Genomic DNA, 18,561 nt, shown 5'->3' on the forward strand with positions numbered 1-18,561 from the left:
GGCTCCAGAACAGGGAGGCCCCGGGGATCTGGAGTTCATTTGTCAGCACTGGCACTCTCGGTGTTCCTGGTGGGCAGAGGGGGGTAGGCCACACGGCCTCTGTTGGAGGCACCTGTTGGGGTGAAGCTATTCGCCCCCCGGTTCAGGGCCCGCTGGGAGCACCCTGGCCCCGCCACTGCTGACGCAGGCGATGTCCCCTCAGCAACGACCTCCTCTGGCTGCACACCGTCTTTGCCGTCGTTTACCTCCTGCTCACCGTGGGCTTCATGTGGCACCACACCCGGTCCATCAAGTACAAGGAGGAGAGCCTGGTGCGTGTGGCTGGGGGCTGGGGAGGGAAGGGCGTCGCAGCCCGAGACCGCGGTGCCAGGACAGCACCAGCCAGCCTGCACACTCGTGCTCCCACTGGGCTGTGACAGGCTTTTTTCATGTTTTAATTTCCTGGTAGGTTGTTGTAAATTTGGAACACCCCACCCCCCCACCCCCGGGCCCCACCCCGTCCTTTGCCCTTTGACCTGTGGGGTCTGGGCAGTGCTTGCTGAAGTTAAGTAAAGAAGTGTGGGGTGAGAGCAGCCCCTTTGCCTCACAGCTTGGCGGGACGGGGAGTTTGTGCCACGTGGGGCCCTGCATGGGGCCTGCTCTGATCTGCTGGGGGACCCCATTTGAGTAACTTCCTCCCCCGAGTGCCCTCTCCATCTCCTGCCACGCAGAGGGGCTCCCGCGCATTTCCAGTGCTGCCTTGGGAGAGGCTTGGCTGGGGTGGGAGCCTGGCCCCTCGCGCTGGCCGGCTCCCATGACTTTCCTCGCTGCTGCTGCCTCCTGCAGGTGAGGCGGACCCTGTTCATCACCGGACTCCCCAGGGAGGCCAAGAAGGAGACTGTGGAGAGCCACTTCCGGTGAGCAGGACTCCTGGATGGAAGGGTTGCTGAGTCTCTTCCAAGTGGGGCCGCCACAGTCCCTCAGGCAGGCACCTTACAGGAGCCCTTGCACCTTCTACCTGGCATCCAGGTGACATCAGAGAAGGACCTGGCCCTGCCACGCTGGTGTCAAATGGCTGCCATGTGCTGGCTCTGCTGGGACTGTGAGAGAGACGAGGCTGGGGTGGCCCCAGTGCAGGCTGGGAGAGGCACAGTATAGGGGGAGAAAACGTCCCCCCCCCTCCAGGTTCTCAGTGACACCTGAGGGAGTCACCTTGCAGAAAAGGGACATGGGAGTGGAGGCTGTGTGCCAGCCTGCAGGGTGGGAGCCTGAGCCGGGGCAGGGCCTCAAGGCCACGTGTGTCTGCGGGTTCATCCAGAGCCGCCTCTCCCGCAGCCCCCGGGGAGTGTGGGCACCAGCAGCGGCTGTGGGTGGAGGATGGCTTGGAGACTGGGAGGAAGGCCTGGCATCCTTGTGGGAGTAACGACTGGTGCTGGGCTGGGGGTCTAGTGCCCAGAGGGCTCCCGGATACCATGCTAGAGGACTCGAAGACCTGCCTTGAACGCTGCGGATCAGTTCACTGGGCGCAACCACTCACTTGTTGTCTGCATAGGTTCCATTTAATTTTGTGCTGCTTATGAGGAAAGCACTCAATGAGTTATTAGATATTAATAGAATCATGCAGTGGATGTTGAAAATGCATTCTTCAGAAACCCCAAGTGATGTAGAGATGCTCACTTAGATGCGAATACTCGATACGGAAATCGTGTTGCCCAGAGTCGCCTGCTGTGTACCGTCTGGAAACCGTAGTCCCACTTAGCTGTGCATTGAGCAGAAAAGAGTCCCCTGCACCCCAAACATCATTGAGTCCCTCTCTCCCTGTTCAGGAAGCTTCTTAGCTCTGCTGTGGTCTGTGGGGAGTGGTGCGTGGATTGCTTAAACTGCGGCTCGCTCTCAGTGCTCTTATGGGGACCTAAGACTGTTCCACTGATTTTTTTTTTTTTTTTTTTTTGGACAGGCAGAGTGGACAGTGAGAGAGAGAGACAGAGAGAAAGGTCTTCCTTTGCCGTTGGTTCACCCTCCAATGGCCGCCGCGGCCGGTGCGCTGCGGCCGGCGCATCGCGCTGATCTGATGGCAGGAGTCAGATACTTATCCTGGTCTCCCATGGGGTGCAGGGCCCAAGTACTTGGGCCATCCTCCACTGCACTCCCTGGCCACAGCAGAGAGCTGGCCTGGAAGAGGGGCAACCGGGACAGAATCCGGCGTCCCGACCGGGACTAGAACCGGGTGTGCCGGCGCCACAAGGCGGAGGATTAGCCTAGTGAGCCGCAGCGCCGGCCTCCATTGATTTTTAAAAAAAAATTTTTTTTTGTTAAGATTTGTTGATTTATTTGAAAGGCAGATTTAGAAGGAGAGTGAGAGAGTGCTTCCATCCACTGGTTCACTCTCCAAATGGCTGCAATGGCTGAGGCTGGGATAGGCTGAAGCCAGGAGCCTGGAACTAGCTGGATTGGAAGTGGAGTAGCTTAACCCCCACCCCACAGTGCTGGCCCCTGCCCCAGTAATTGAGTGACTGACATGTATGTGGGCTGTGTCTCTCGTAAAATGTGAGTTTGTCCAGGCTCTGTTCCCAGCACCTAGAATAGTAATAGGTTGCGATTTATTTATTTGTTTATTTTTAATATTTATTTGAGGGGCCTGCACGGTGGCACACTAGGTTAATCCTCCGCCTGCGGCACCAGCATCCCATATGGGTGCCGGGTTCTAGTCCCGATTGCTCTTCTTCCAGTCCAGCTCTCTGCTGTGGCCCGGGAGGGCAGTGGAGGATGGCCCAAGTGCTTGGGCCCTGCACCCGCATGGGAGATCGGGAAGAAGCACCTGATTCCTGGCTTTAGATTGACGCAGCGCGCCGGCCGCAGTGGCCATTTGGGGGGTGAACCAACAGAAGGAAGACCTTTCTCTCTGTCTCTCTCTCACTGTCTGTAACTCTACCTTTCAAATAAAAAAATAAAAATCTTAAAAAATATTTATTAATTTGAAAGGCAGAGTTAGAAAGGGAGAGAGAAATCTTTTATCTATTGGTTTGCTCCCCACAATGGCTGGGGCTTGGCCAGGTTGAAGCCAGGTCTCTCTCGGGTGCAGCTGCCCAAGCACTTGGGCCATCCTCTGCTGCTTTCTCAGGTGCATTAGCAGGGAGCTGTATTAGAAGTGGAGCAACTGGCACATTAACCAGTGCCCATATGAGATGCCGGCATCTTGGGCTGTGGCTTTACCTGCAGTGCCACAGTGCCGGCCCCATGTAGGTTGGGATTTATGTGGTTCTGTGTTTGTGGTGAGGGGGTGATGCGTGGGGGCTATGACCATTGACCTTGGGCACAAGCCGCTTCACCTCTGTGGGCCTCCACTTTCTCATCTGTAAAATGAGGGCAAAACCTCACAGATTATGATGAGGATAAATAAATCAGATCGCGACGACACCTGGTCAACGGCGAGTATGTATTTTGTGGTTGTTGCTATGTGCATAGACGTTTTCTGGTTTGAGAATCTCTTGCTTTCCTTAGACCCTCTAAAAGGTCTGTGACGTTCAAAAAGGTTACAGCCTTGGTAGTGCTTCAGCGATGGCCTGGCAGGTGCTGACCTGGAGCAGACGATGACTCTGCTGGGGTGGTCGGAGGGGAAGGGAGCCCGCTGGCTGAAAGCCGAGTGGGTGGAAGCATCCCCACCACCAGCAGTGACTGCGTACCCTTGAGAAAGGCCTATTTGTGTTAAATTCCAAACTGCTTCCCTCTGGGAGAATAAAGAGTGAGGCGGTCTCGGACGGCCCAGAAGCAAGCTTGGAGATGAGGGCACTCTCCTGCTGAGGGTTCTCTTTTACAATGGCTGCTTTTGCTTCTGGCCGGCGCTGGCCCCAGAGACGCGTACCCCACGTGTGAGGTGCTGGATGTGCAGTTGTGCTACAACGTGGCCAAGCTGATCTACCTGTGCAGAGAGAGGTAAGGGAGCGGCGGTAGGCAGGCTGGGTGCTTTCCAGCCCCGCCCCCTGCCCTGATGCCCACCTGCTCTTGCTGGCCCAGGGTCCCCCAGCTGGGAGGGGAAGAGGGGGGTGCCCTGCCTCCTTGTTTTGGAAAGCTGTTCTCTCTTGGCCACTGGTGGTTGAGCCATAGATGTGGGGTCCGAGCCACAGGACTGGATCTGAAGTTTGTGCCCCTCAACTCCCCCCCCCCCCCCACCCTGCAGAAAGAAGACCGAGAAGAGCCTGGCCTATTACACAAACCTGCAGGTGAAGAGCGGCCGGCCCACCCTCATCAACCCCAAGCCCTGTGGCCAGTTCTGCTGCTGCGAAGTCCGCGGGTGTGAGCGGGTAAGGGCCCCGCGGCCTCCCCCGCTGGGAGTGGGTCCCCGACCCCAGCACGGGGCCGCCTCACCCCCCGGGGCTGTGTCTGCCGGCAGGAGGATGCCATCTCTTACTACACACGCCTGAAGGAGAGGCTGCTGGAGAGGATCACCGAGGAGGAACGCCGGGTCCAGGACCAGCCCCTCGGGATGGCCTTTGTCACTTTCCAGGAGAAGTCCATGGCCACCTAGTGAGTGTGGGCATCCCGGGCCCTAGCTTGGCCGACTCCCTGTCCCCCTCTCTTGGGTAGAGATGGTGCCACCTTCACTCCTTGTGTATGAGACAGCTGGTAGGGGCTGGGCATGGGCGGTGCACATGGACTGGGCAATTCTAGCTGACCCCTCCTGGATTGCTATGCCACCAGGCTCTTGCCAGCAGCCCCAGGGGTCCATCCCGGTGGCTCTGTGCCCCATACTCTGCCCCCTCCTCTGCAGGTACCTGCTCGGGAATGCAGGGCCTCCTCCTGTCTCTGGCCCCTGCCTCCCACAGATGACACACTGCGGGAGAAGGCCTCTGGTCTGCTTCAGGGCACCCTTGACTGCGGAAGCCTGGAGCTCAAAGCTCATCAAGTGTCCCCTCACCCTGGGAGCAGCAGGGGCTGGGGTGGGGATAAAGGTGCAGAAAGGGCAATCCGGTGCCCCCTCCCCAGCCCTCGCTGGGTCAGGCATGGTGGCCCTGGGGACCGTCTCCCAAGGTTCCCTGCAGGAGTAGTAGGAGATGGTTCTCTTTTTCGAAGATTTATTTTATCTATTCTAAAGGCAGTTACAGAGAGAAAGAGCTCTTCCACATGCTGGCTCATACCCCACATGGCTGCAATGGCCAGGGCTGGGCCAGGCTGAAGCCTGAAATTATCCATGTAGGAACATGGATGACATGGGACCGAGCATTCGGGCCACCTGCTGCTGCTTTCCCTGGCACATTAGCTGGGAGCTGGATGGAAAGCAGGGAGCCAGGACTGGAACCAGCGCTCTGATCTGGGGTGCCATTGTTGCACACGGCAGCGCAGCTCAGTGCACCGCAGCGCTGGCCCAGGAAGGGTGTTCTGTTACTGGAGTCAGGGCTGGCGGCTTCTTCTTAGGAGGCTAAAGAGGGAGCGAGGGGGAGCCACTGAGACGAGATGGCTGAGGCGGGAGTGCTGCGGAGGGAAGTTAGGGAGTAGGACGTGTGGTCTGGTGCTGTTCTCGGGGCCGGGCCCCCAGAGAAGGAATGGGAAGGAGAAGGCACTGGGCTTGCAGCAGGGTTGAGTCAGAGCTGCAGCTGCGTGGGCAGAGTGGAGGGGCTGGGCCCTAGAGGAGCCCTGTGTTGGGGGAGCTGGGCTCAGACCAGTAGTGGCACGGCACCTGCCTTGGAGAAGCCTCCCTTTCCTTACCTGCAGGTGCAGACGGTGCGCTCTTGGCTGCAGGGTTGTCCTGAGGGTGTACGGAGTTGCCATGCTGTCCCTCTTTGGGAGTGTTCATTATAGCGATAGAACAGGAAGGAAAGATCCGGTGTCTCAGCGCCGGCCCTCTCCCCGGTCTGTGTCTGCCACGAGTGTGCGTGGTGCCCCAGCCACGTCTGCCTTTCCACAGCATCCTGAAAGACTTCAACGCCTGCAAGTGCCAGGGCCTCCACTGCAAAGGGGAGCCCCAGCCGTCCTCCTGCAGCAGGGAGCTGCGCACCTCCCAGTGGGCCGTCACCTTCGCTGCATACCCTGAAGACATCTGCTGGTGAGCTCCGGGGCTGGGGAGGGGGCCTCGAGAGGCCTGGGCTCCTGGCGGGGGCTGGCGTGTCCCCTGGAGCACAGGTACAAGCTGACCTTGTGTGTCACAATGACTGGGTGTCTGCCCCTGGTGCGTCCCTCCCTTGTGACTCCCTGGCCAGCAGAAATGTGATACAAGCTGCCCATGTCATTTAAAATTTCCCAGGAGTCTTGCTGGAAAGTGAAAGGAAACAGTTGCAATTAATTTTCATCCTGTATCTCTCCCAGTACAGTGTGTCTCTTATCTGCAAGGGATACATTCCCAGACTCCGGGGGATGCCTGCGATTGTGGGTAGCAGCAAGCCCCATTTGTATAGCACTCTTACACTCTCTGGGGTACCCAAATTGCCAGCATTACCACTCCTGTGCCTCTGGGCCATTATTAAGGAGATGAGGGTCACTTGAACGCGGTAAGCACTGTACCACTGTGACGGTAGCCCTGACAACCCAGGCAGTGATTAAGTGGCTAGTGGACAGATAGTGAATATACTGGACAAGGAGTGATTCACATCCCAGACACTGAGATTTCATCATACTGCTCAGAACAACGTGCAACTTAGAACATGCATGTTTATTTCTGGAATTTTCCATGAACATTTTTGGACCTCAGTTGCCTGGGCTGAAACCATGGAAGATGACACAGCAGATAATGGAGGACTACTGAATACTCAAAATGTTAATCATCTCAACATAGAATCAACTTTGTTTATTTAGGGTTTTTTTTTTTTTAAGATTTATTTTTTTATTTGAAAGAGTTACACAGAAAGGAGAGGCAGAGAGAGAGAAGTCTTCCATCCAATGGTTCACTCCCCAATTGGCTGCAACAGCCGGAGCTGTGGTGATATGAAGCCAGGAGCCAGGTCTCCCACGTGGGTGCAGGGGCCCAAGGACTTGGGCCATCTTCTACTGCCTTCCCAGGCCATAGCAGAGAGCTGGATTGGAAGTGGAGCAGCTGGATCTCGAACCGGCACCCATATGGGATGCCGGCGCTTTAGGCCATGGCATTAGCCCACTGTGCCACAGCACTGGCCCCTGGTGTTTTTTGTTTTTTTTTGTTTTTTTTTTTTTTTTTTGACAGGCAGAGTGGACAGTGAGAGAGAGAGAGAGAAAGGTCTTCCTTTGCCGTTGGTTCACCCTCCAATGGCCGCCGCGGCCAGCGCTGCGGCCGGCGCACCGCGCTGATCTGATGGCAGGAGCCAGGTACCTATCTTGGTCCCCCATGGGGTGCAGGGCCCAAGCACTTGGGCCATCTTCCATTGCACTCCCGGGCCACAGCAGAGAGCTGGCCTGGAAGAGGGGCAACCGGGATAGAATCCAGTGCCCTGACCGGGACTAGAATCCGGTGTGCCGGCGCCGCAAGGCAGAGGATTAGCCTAGTGAGCCACGGCGCCGGCTCCCTGTTTGTTTTTTAAACACTCCTTTTCATGTTGTTTTGGGAGTTTGTGTCTTTTACTCCCGAGTGCCTCTCAGTTTAGACCAGTGACTTTCCAAGTGGCTGTGGCTATCATTTTGGACAGTGCAGTCTGAGGTTGGGCAGCAGCCTGGGGTCAGGCTGGTGAGGGGCCCATGTCCACACTGCCATGGGCAAGCCAAGGTGCCGTGCAGAGGTGAGGGCAGCCCCAGCAGAAGCCCTGGCACGTCGGCCCTGCCTTGGTCGTTATATAGAATAGATGTGAGGTGCTCAGGTACCCAGGTGCTGGCTCAGCCTGTCATGGTTTTGCTATTTGGTTCAGGGGCTTCCCGAGCTTGGGTTTGGGGTGTGGGTGTGCTCTGGGTAGGAGTGAGAGGCGGGGGCAGCTTCCAGCTGTGTCTTGTTCCTCTGTCCCTGCCTCCCTGGCAGAGACACCAGGCCTTGTTGGGAAGAATGTGCCACTGGCCACAAAGCATTGCAGATGTGTCCAGGAGCTGCCACACAGGGGCTCATGTGGTCTGTTTGGGTGCTCATGGTGTCCCCTTCAGAGGGTCTGTAGCTGGGGAGCTGGGTCAAGGGGCAGTGATGTGTTTTTCCTCTGAGCTCCCTGGGGCCTGAGATTTGGCCTTTCTGTGGACAGGCCTTCCTGGAAGTCGGGGTAGAGAGCTTGCCTGTACCCCTGAGGCCCAAGGGAGCCCCCAGCCAGGGTTCCTGGGCCTGCCTATATTTGACTTCTGTGTATGTGTGTATGCACGTGCACTTAACTGACAATGTACAATTTTTTTATTTATTTACTTGAAAGTGTTAGAGATCTTCCATCTCTGCTGGTTCACTCAACAGATAGCCACAACAACCAGTTCTGGGCCAGGCTGAAGCCCGGAGCTTCATCTGGGTCTCCCATGTAGGTGTCAGGGACCCAAACACTTGGGCCATTAGCAAGGAGCTGGATGGGAAGTGGAGCATCTGGGACTTGAACCAGTGCCCATATAGGATGCTGGTGTTGCAGGTGGCAGCTTTGCCCACTGTGCCATGATGCCAGCCCCCATATATCTGACCTTCTGACACCCTGAGCCATATGTACTATTGGCCTCACAGGGGCCTAAGTGTGGGCGATAAACCTGCAGGCCCCTGTGTGCCCGCCCTCTGCAGGAAGAACCTCTCCGTCCAGGGCCTCCGCTGGTGGCTCCAGTGGTTGGGCATCAACTTCGTCCTCTTCGTGGGGCTGTTTTTCCTGACTACGCCTTCCATCATCCTGTCCACCATGGACAAGTTCAACGTCACCAAGCCCATCCATGCACTGAATGTGAGTGGCCATGCTGGCAAGGGCTGGTAAGAAGAGGGTGGGTAGGGGGTGGACAAGGCTGAGGGGCATAAGGGAAACTGAGCCTGGAGGCCACGTCCCTGAGCTCACGTCTGCATGCATGGCTCTGTTAATTATGACATCTTTTAGTAATGCCCAAAATATGTTTTTAATGAAATCAGTCAAATGCTCAGCAGTGGGAACGAGTATGTCCAGACAGACAAAATGTTAGGCACCCATTAAAGATTGTGTGGGCTTTGTGGCACACCCGGGCTTCAGGTAAAAGCAGAATGCAAAGTTGTCTCAAAGCAATGGTTCCAGCCAGTGACGTGGACACACGGGGACACCACGGGGAGGGACCGAGGAAGAATGAACAGAACTTCTGTGTTTGGGGTGGGCTGGAACACACATGATTCCTCCTAGATTTTAGTTTCTGTTAATCATTTGTATGACTTGTGTTCTGTTTGCCAGTTATTTCCAAGAATCTTACATGGCTCAGCGAGACCGCAGCTTAATGCCCTGTATCTCTCTTTTCCCTCTTCCGTTGACATTTGGCTGATCATTCTCCGAGAAAGCCCCCTAGCAGGGGACCTGAGGTCCCAGTTGGTCTTTGCCACTCCCCCCGCCCCGGGGAACTCTGAGCCTTGGTTTTTCACCCCAGACAGGAGCTGAGGTGGCAGCGGCATTACACCCACCAGGTGGTTGTGCTGACGGTCGAATGGGCCGGGGTGCTGGGTGCCTTCACCTGACCTGCGGTGCGATAGCAGCTCCCTGGTGTACCCGAGGCAGATCAGCGTTCACTCCTCTGCTGATCTTGTGACGTGGGGACAGGCCTGTTCTTGTGAGGAAGGGTCTGCTTTGTCTGTTTAACACAAAACACACACTCTTCTTTTGTTGATTCCAGTTTTGGTTTCTTTTCTTTCTTTTTTTTTTTTTTTTTTAAGATTTGTATTTATTTATTTGAGAGGTAGTTAGAAAAGAGGGAGAGAGAGAGATCTTCCATCCACTGGTTCACTCCCCAAATGGCCGCAATGGCCAGAGCTGGGCTGATCTGAAGCCAGGAGCTTCTTCCAGGTCTCCCACGTGGGTACAGGGGCCCAAGCACTTGGGCCATCCTCCACTGCTTTCCTAGGCCATCACAGGGAGCTGGATCAGAAGAGGAGCAGCCGGACACAAACCAGCACCCATATGAGATGCTGTTGTTGCAGGCAACAGCTTAACCTGCTGTGCCACAACGGCAGCCCCAGTAAAGCAAAAATTTAAAGATGATTGCAAAGCCACTCTAAAAATAGAAACTTGATTTTCTATAATTTACTTACTTTCATCTAATTCAATGGTATTAGAAATGGGCCTTAATTAAGTCCTCTCAAAGTATACAATTCAGTTTACAAAGAAAATCTTTTTATCTTTGAAAATTTATTTTATTTGTTTGAAAGGCAGAGTTACAGAGAGAGGGATTTTGATTCATCTTCCATCCATTTGCTGGTTCAGTCCCCAAATAGCCGCAACGGCTTGGGCTGGGCCAGGCTATAGCCAGGAGCTTCATCCAGGTCTCCCGTGTGGGTGCAGCGGCTCAAGCACTTGGCCCATCTTCTGCTGCTTTCCCAGACACTTAAGCAGGGAGCTGGATTGGAAGTGGAGCAGCTGGGACTTGAATCAGTTCCCATGCGGATGGCAGTGTCTCAGGTGGCTGTTTAATCAGCTAGGCCACAGCGCTGGCCCCAGAAAATTTCCTTAAGTTCATTTGATCAGTGAAAGTAAGTTACCCAGGTCATATAAGTACAGTAGCAAATATAAGCGGCATCTGCAGGATTTGGGACAAATGCCGGAGTCCTGTAAGCTGCAGCTGGGCCGGGGGAGCCGGGCAGGCGGGCGAGCAGCCCTGGCCTGGAGCAGGGGAGCCGGGTGGGCAGAGGGCAGCCCTGGCCTCCCAGAGTTCGCTCTGCCTTGGCATCAGTGGCTTTGTGTGAGGAATGGAGGTTCTCTAATCTGTCCATCCGGTAAGAGGAATTGAGTTGAAGGTGCAATTGCTTCACTGCCGAGAACCAGGCAGGCAGAAGGTGGCGCTATGGTGTAGTCCACCACATTGAGCGGGAAGGGTGACCCAGCCCTGCCCCGGGTCACTCAGAGCTCCTGCAGGCGCGCTCTGACCTTGTCTTCCAGAACCCCGTCATCAGCCAGTTCTTCCCCACCCTCCTGCTGTGGTCCTTCTCGGCCCTGCTGCCCTCCGTCGTCTACTACTCTACCCTGCTGGAGTCCCACTGGACCAAGTGAGTGCCTGCGGCCTCTGGCCCTGCCCCCGCCCTGAGCAGCGGGCCCCCGGTGTTTGTGGTCACCTCTGACTTCCCACAGGTCGGGAGAAAACCGGATCATGGTGACGAAGGTGTACATATTCTTGATCTTCATGGTGCTGATCCTGCCCTCCCTCGGCCTCACCAGGTACACAGTGCTGCCTCTCACATTGACCTAGAGACTCAGGGTCATGGTGGGGGGGGGTGTGGAAATGCCTTTGGAGGCAGGGGGTCACGCTGTGCATGTGAGTGGTGTGGCTGAGAACCTGCGCAGGTCTTGAGAGCCAGCCTGTTCAGAGGAGAAGCAGTGGAAGACACATGCAGGGGTCACACGGACTGTCCTGAGACGATTGCTTACGGGGTGCGTTTGTTTTTCAGTCTGGATTTTTTCTTCCGGTGGCTCTTTGACAAAACTTCCTCAGAGACCTCTATCAGGTTGGAGTAAGTATATCAGCCAAGTTGTGTTCTGGAGCTGTGAGCCTGGGGAAAAGTCTCAGAGGGGCTCCAGCGTGGGCCATGGTGGGGAGGGTGTGGCCGGGCCTCAGAACAGCATCTGACACCCCCATCCCATCCTCCCAACCCCCCAACCCAGCCCTGAGAAAGCAGGGGGGTCCAGCGCTTCCCCATCCGCCTCCCAGGCTCTGTGCACACTGCGAGCTGACCCACTTTGCACTGCAGAAATGTGTCTGATCCCTCAGGCCAAAACGCAGTTAGAGGCAGTCTCAGCCATGCTTCCTGAGCCTCTGGGGAGAAGGGCCGGCGGGGTCTCAGTGGGGCGGGGTGTGTGTGTGTGTGTGTGTGTGTGTGTGGCAGGGAGGCGTGGCAACAGTGCCATGTGACCCTGATGGCCATTTGAGCTCACCCCACACCCACCTAATGGGGAGAGCTAAATGCCTTTTTTTTTTTTTTGGGTAAGATTTATTTATTTATTTGAAAGAGCTACAGAGAGGCAGAGAGAGAGAGGGAGAGACTCCATCTACTGGTCCAGTCCCCAAATGGCTGCAAAGACCAGGCTAAAGCAGGGAGCTGGAAGCTTCATCGGATTTCCCATGTGGGCACAGGGGTCCCAAAAACTTGGGCCATCTTCCACTGCCTTCCCAGATTTGTTAGCAGGGAGCTGGATTGGAAGTGGAGCAGCCAGGACTTGAACCCACCCCCACATGGGATGCCAGCACCTGCTATGCCACAGTGCTAGTCCCTAGCTAACTGCTTTATACATCTTTAACTCATTTAGCCTTTTTTCAAATTCAATTTAAACAAAATCTTTTTATGTGAAAGGTAGCGATATCTCCTATCTGCTGTCTCCCAGGATACACATTAGCAGTAAGGCAGATTGGAAGTGAATGGCAGGGACTTGAATCAAGCACTCCAGTGTGTGATGTGGGTGTCCCAAGTGTTGACTTGACTGCTGCACCAGACGCCTGCCCCTTGGTTAACCTGTACAGCTGTGAACTAGACACTCTTACCCTGTTTTATGGTTTTTTTTTTTTTTTTTTTGACAGGCAGAGTGGACAGTGAGAGAGAGAGACAGAGAGAAAGGTCTTCCTTTGCCGTTGGTTCACCCTCCAATGGCCGCCGCGGCCGGCGCGCTGCGGCCGGCGCACTGCACTGATCCGATGGCAGGAGCCAGGAGCCAGGTGCTTTCCCTGGTCTCCCATGCGGGTGCAGGGCCCAAGCACCTGGGCCATCCTCCACTGCACTCCCGGGCCACAGCAGAGAGCTGGCCTGGAAGAGGGGCAACCGGGACAGAATCCGGCGCCCCGACCGGGACTAGAACCTGGTGTGCCGGCGCCGCTAGGCGGAGGATTAGCCTAGTGAGCCGCGGCGCCGGCCTGTTTTATGGTTTTTTTAAAGATTTATTTATTTATTTAAAAGTCAAGTTACACAGAGGAGAGGCAGAAAAAGAGAGAGAGAGAGAGTTTTTCCATCCAATGGTTCATTCCCCATTTGGTTGCAACGGCCAGAGCTGTGCCAATCCGGAACCAGGAGCTTCTTCCAGGTCTCCCACACGGGTGCAGGGGCCCAAGGATTTAGGCCATCTTCCACTCTTCCACTGCTTTCCCAGGCCATAGCAGAGAACTGGATCAGAAGTGGAGCAGCCGGGACTTGAACCGGCACTCATATGAGATGCTGGTACTTCAGGCCAGGGCGTTAACCCACTGCTCCACAGTGCCAGCCGCTCTTACCCTGTTTTAAAGATGAGGAGACTGAGACTCAGAGGTACCCAGCTAGCTGGTTACGAGAGCTGGAAGTCAACCCCAGCCCCAACGGCACTGTTCTGCGGGTCCCAGCGTAGGCCCTAGGGCTTGGAGTGGCCTCTTCCCAAGGACCATGGATAGGAATCTGGGGCTTTCCTGGAGGCAATGGTGAATTCCTTCGAGTGTGTTCTGGCCAGGCAGGCTGACGCCACGGAAGCTGGCAGTCAGACGCGCATCCACTCTGCCGGCCCTTGTCTGGCTTCACGATGACTTCCAGATGGCCAGACCCTGCAGCCACTCTGAGCCCTGCTCTCGGCCCCTCCTCGCTGAAATGCTGTCTCTCCTGGCCCTGCAGCTCGGCCCTCGGCCGTCCCTCCCAGCCTCACCTCCACAGCCCCTAGTAGGTTCTTTCGCATCTCACAACTCCAGACCTTGCCTGCCCGAGGGCTCAGCCCTCTCTGGGTGGCCCCAGCTGGACCCAGGCCTTCAGCACTGCACCACTACTCCTGAGCTAAAATATGCAGTCGGCACCCCCGTCCCTAACTCCAGCCTGCACCCCACGTGCTCTACCGCCTGCATTTCAGTTCCCTGCATGTGGAGTTCTAGACTTTACCTCCCCTCACCAAACTCCTGACTTTTAGCCCCAAATCTGCTACTCCTCCATGTTCCCCACTCCGTCGTGCTTTCCAGCGGGAGTTTTTCTTGTCTCCTGTCCTTCCTGCCTCACCGTGTATGTCAGCAAAGGCCCCCAGCTCTGCATGGGCCGGGTCCAGAACTCGACCTGCCTCGCCACCTCCACACGACTGCCCCCTTGCTGCGCCTGGATGGTGTCCATAGCCATCCCCATGATCTTCTGCCCGGCCGTGCCCTCTCCCCGACCCCTGGCCCCCTTTAGCCTCATGCTCAGGCTGTGCTGGCCTTGGTTTTGTGTTCAGTGCCAGGTGGAGAGATGGGCTGAGTGAGGGGTGGGGCTAAAGCCTCCCCATGTGCTGGCAGCCCCTGCCCAGCCCAGGGCCCTTCCTTTCCCTCTGCTCTCAGCTCACAGACCCCACCTGGGTCCCCAGGTGCGTCTTCCTCCCTGACCAGGGTGCCTTCTTTGTGAACTACGTCATCGCCTCGGCCTTCATCGGCAATGGCATGGAGATGCTGCGGTTGCCGGGCCTCATCCTCTACTCTTTCCGCATGGTCATGGCCAAGACGGCCGCCGACCGCAGGAACATCAAGCAGGTGCTGCCCTGGGGGTGTGGGTGGGGTTGTGCCTCTGACTCGCCTTGGGCCAGGTGTTGCGCTTGGTACTTCAGGCCAGGGGGCTCCTGCAGGAACATACCACGTACCCCCCAGCCTCTGCTCCCACTCACAGGCTGCAGAATACAGTTTGCAAGTTTTACGTTTTTTAAGATTGATTGATTTGAAATGCAGAATGATGGGAGAGACAGTTATCTCCCACATACTAGTTTACGCCCTCAGATGGCTGGAACAGCCAGGGCTGCGCCAGCCTGAACACAGGAGCCAGGAACTCCATCTGGGTCTCCCACATGGTGACAGGGGCCCCAAGTCCTCGTGCCTTCCTCTGCTGCCTTCCCGGGCCCACTGGCAGGATGCTGGATCAGAAGAGGAGTAGCTGGGACTGGAACCCACACTCCAGTATAGGATGCCAGAGTTGCAAGTAGTGATTGAACTCACTGTGCCACACTGAAGCCCCAGGATTTTTGCATGTTCACGTTTGGTCACATACATATGTATGAACAACTGGGACGCAGACTTCCTTTTCCACAGCCCACCCCCCCCAATTTGTATACTTAGGATTACTGTGGATGTCGGAGCCCTTTTGGGCTTAGGGCAGGAGTCCCTAAAAGGGGTGGCGTGGGCTCTCTCTCCTCTGCCAGGGGGGTGCTGTGAGTGGAGAGGGGGCAGCGGCTGCCTCCTTCTGTTTGCTCCTCAGCGCCCCTCGGGATGCAGGTGCTGTTCATGCCGCTGTTTTGCAGCCGTGCAACTGAGCTGGCCCCGGGCTGGGGGGCCGAGCTCATGGCAGTCTGATGCCCAAGGCTTTGGGGAGTCGCTCTACAGCCCCTCCAGGGCTCACAGACCTGCTGGGTAGAATGATGAGAACAAGGAAACACTAGGAAAACGCGGCTCGCTCTGCCTCGGGAGGGATGGTCAAGCGGGAGAGGGCAGCCAGCTGTCTCCTGTTTCCCAAGCCCATTCCCACCCTCCACTCCCTTCAACCCCCTCCTCACCTCACCACCTGGTGTGTGTGGAGGGTGTCTGGATGGAACCAGCCTGTGAACTGCTCACCAATCCTCCACCCCCAGAACCAGGCGTCTGAGTACGAGTTTGGAGCCATGTACGCGTGGATGCTGTGCGTCTTCACTGTCATCATGGCCTACAGCATCACCTGCCCCATTATCGTGCCATTTGGTGAGTGCCACGGAGCTGGTCCCAGGGTACACAGACAGCTGATGTCACCCAGCCAGCCCCCTAGGGACAGTGGGAGCCCCCCGAAAACAGGGTGGATCTCTTGTAGGCACCAGAACACAAGCTGCCAAGGACCACACGTGACACCAATTTCATTTCATTGCAAAATGCATTCCTTCCACTGGCCTCCTGTGCGACCCCTCTCAGTACTTCTGCTGCTGGCCCGAGGTTCTCTGTCCAGTGGCCACATTGTTCTAGGTGTTTTGTTTATTTATTTATTTATTTTAATGATCTATTTACTTGAAAGAGTTACAGAGAAAGAAGGAGAGACAGACAGATCTTTGATCTGCTGGTGTACTCCTCAAATGGCTGCAACAGCCAGGGCTGGGCCAGGCCAAAGCCAGGAGCTTCATGTGTGTCTCCTGTGCAGGTGGCAGGGGCCCAGGCACTTGGGCCATCTGCTGCTGCTTTCCCAGGTGGATTAGCAGGGAGCTGGGCTGGATGCGCAGTAGGCAGGCCATGAACCAGCCCCCACAGGGGATGCTGGAGTTGCAGGTGGTGGCTTCCCCTGCTGCGCCACAGTGCCGACCATTCTTGGTTGGTCTTTAACAACATGTAGGACGACATAATGATTGAAGCTCTCAAGTTGTTGCTCTGGTTCTGGCCAGATGCCAGTGCCTCCACATGGGCAATCCTATTTAAATCTCACCCAGCCCCACCCAGGCAGGTCTTGAAGAACTTAAATTAGAAAGGAGGAGAGCCAGGACTTGAACTTGGGGACTGTTTGACTTTAAGGGCAAAGGTCTTGCCACTAAAATAAAACATCAAGAACTGGCAGACTGATGGAAGAAAACACAGGAAAACCCAGAACACCCAACAGACTCTTGCCCGTGACAGCTGTGGTTTAGGGATAGGAGGAGGTTTGTTTTCCCTGTAGACTCTATTGTGTGATTTAAAATATATATGTAATTCTATATATAGAATATATAAAAATACATAAAATATATACTCCTTGAAAACATTTTTAGACAAAGTACTTTTCTATTAAGCCAAGACCTCACCCACCTTCTGTCCCAGGCTAGGAGTCAGACCTGTGGGTGTCTGACTGAGGGCAGAGGGGGCAGCCTGGGTGGGAGAAGCACGGGGTGGGGGGCCTCAGCATGGGAGGGGTCCTGGAAGACAGTCCAGGCATCTGCGAGTGACACCACCCATTTCCCAAGGGGATCCTGGGATTTGAGTCCCACGGGGACAGAATGACAGAGAAAGGGGTGAGCGGGGGGAGGAGGGAAGCAGACACCAGCAGCCAGGCTGTGCCTTTTGCCTGCAGTAGAGTGCAGTCAGCCCCAGCCACAAGCAGGCGAGCTGCCCCTAAGAGCAAGGGGCAGAGGCTACTGTGGTCCAGTGAGGTCCCGGCCCCTGGCCCCCTCTCTGCAGGCCTCATCTACATCCTGCTCAAGCACATGGTGGACCGGCACAACCTCTACTTTGTCTACCTCCCGACCAAGCTGCAGAAGAGGATCCACTTTGCTGCCGTGAACCAGGCTTTGGCTGCTCCCATCCTCTGCCTCTTCTGGCTCTACTTCTTCTCCTTCCTGCGCCTGGGTGAGGGCCCTTTTGGAGCCAGGATCCCAGCCCTTGGCCTTGGCTTTCCCACCTCCACATGAGCCACTCAGATCCCTTACAACTTGGTATCCAATCAGAACATGTGCCTGGCGTGAGGGCTGGTTGGGTGTCCAATCAGAATGTGAAAACCCAGCTCCTGAGCTCCAAGCCTGGTAAGGCCAGCTCTTTGCCCCAGGCAGCCAGAGAGAGGGCAGCCCCAGAGGAGATGGACAGCTGATCCAGAATGCTCTGTGGGGATGGTGGCAGAAGACACATGGGGTATCCTCTGCCAGGGGAGTCCCCATCCCTGGGTACCCAAGACCGGAGGGGACAGACCCAGCAAGGGTGCTGATGTAATGACATCACTTGGTGTCCCAACACCTGAAACTTGAAGAGGAAAAATGGGAGGGACACACCACATGCCCCTGGAGCGAGGGGTTGGGGGAGACATCCCCCCAGTTCCTGTGCTGGGCGTAGCCCTTTTCCTCAGCAGGGTGCTGGTACTGTGGGTTGCCTCCAAGGCGGGCATCTTTGTCCCCAGGGATGAAGGCCCCTGCCACTCTCTTCACCTTCCTGGTGGTGCTGCTCACCATCCTGGTCTGCCTGGCCTACACCTGCTTTGGATGCTTCAGGCACCTCAGCCCGCTGAACTATAAGGTAAAGACACCTGCCGCCGCCCAGCCAAGACCCAGGAAGAGACAGGGAATGGGGGAGGCACAGGGAGAAACCCCACTATTGGTACAGTAGCCAACTTCTGGAGATTTTATCCCTGGGACAGGCGTGGGTCTGGATGTGATGTGCGGCTCCTCCTCCCCCGCACCGCCCAACCGTTTCTGCTCCTGTGCGCCCCCAGCCCCCACCTTGGGCTGCTGCTGGGAGCCTGGTGCAGCTGGGACAATTAATCTGGGTGTTAACAGTCTGTTGGGAGGATCTTAGCTCAGGGAGATCAGTTTTTGGTTAGTGTTGCAAGTTTTTGTTGTTGTCTGCAGACAGAAGAACCAACAAGTGACAAAGCAAATGAGGCTGAGGTCCATGTGCCCCCACCGTTCACAGTAAGTGACCTACGCTCCTTACGGCCCAGTGCGTGTCACCTGCCCTTGCTCTGGCTGTAAACCGGCTCCAGCCAGATGGGCCCTGGCACATGTGCCTTGATCCTCTCTTGCTAAGGTAGAAGTCCCTTGACCACATGGCAGGCAAGTTCTGAATTAACGTCCGTGGAGAAGGCACCCTTATGGCCTCTGGAGGTCTGGGCCTGCGTGTTGGAAACCCCCTCGCGAGGGAGAAGACAATCGG

General features: G+C 56.0%; 1 protein-coding gene across 7 annotated transcripts in view; it reads left to right on the plus strand.

Moving 5' to 3' along the window:
• TMEM63A (transmembrane protein 63A) overlaps positions 1 to 18,561 on the plus strand; it is a 33,144-nt gene that overhangs the window by 12,179 nt on the left and 2,404 nt on the right. For 5 of the 7 annotated variants that reach the window (XM_070055401.2, XM_070055402.2, XM_089311456.1 and 2 more), the window contains 15 exons: positions 203 to 311; positions 826 to 896; positions 3,832 to 3,912; positions 4,157 to 4,280; positions 4,370 to 4,503; positions 5,882 to 6,019; positions 8,612 to 8,765; positions 10,926 to 11,032; positions 11,115 to 11,201; positions 11,432 to 11,494; positions 14,316 to 14,478; positions 15,564 to 15,669; positions 17,101 to 17,268; positions 17,810 to 17,925; positions 18,258 to 18,320. In XM_070055401.2, coding sequence (XP_069911502.1) covers positions 203 to 311; positions 826 to 896; positions 3,832 to 3,912; positions 4,157 to 4,280; positions 4,370 to 4,503; positions 5,882 to 6,019; positions 8,612 to 8,765; positions 10,926 to 11,032; positions 11,115 to 11,201; positions 11,432 to 11,494; positions 14,316 to 14,478; positions 15,564 to 15,669; positions 17,101 to 17,268; positions 17,810 to 17,925; positions 18,258 to 18,320 — 1,684 coding nt within the window. Of the gene's footprint in view, positions 1 to 202; positions 312 to 825; positions 897 to 3,831; positions 3,913 to 4,156; positions 4,281 to 4,369; positions 4,504 to 5,881; positions 6,020 to 8,611; positions 8,766 to 10,925; positions 11,033 to 11,114; positions 11,202 to 11,431; positions 11,495 to 14,289; positions 14,479 to 15,563; positions 15,670 to 17,100; positions 17,269 to 17,809; positions 17,926 to 18,257; positions 18,321 to 18,561 lie in introns of all 7 variants that reach the window. The other 2 variants (XR_016218900.1, XR_016218899.1) reach the window with 1 other exon arrangement.

The sequence above is a fragment of the Oryctolagus cuniculus genome, chromosome 13 (genome assembly GCF_051225735.1).
Source record: "Oryctolagus cuniculus isolate XC-2025 breed Fujian yellow rabbit chromosome 13, ASM5122573v1, whole genome shotgun sequence".
NCBI classification, from domain to species: domain Eukaryota; kingdom Metazoa; phylum Chordata; class Mammalia; order Lagomorpha; family Leporidae; genus Oryctolagus; species Oryctolagus cuniculus.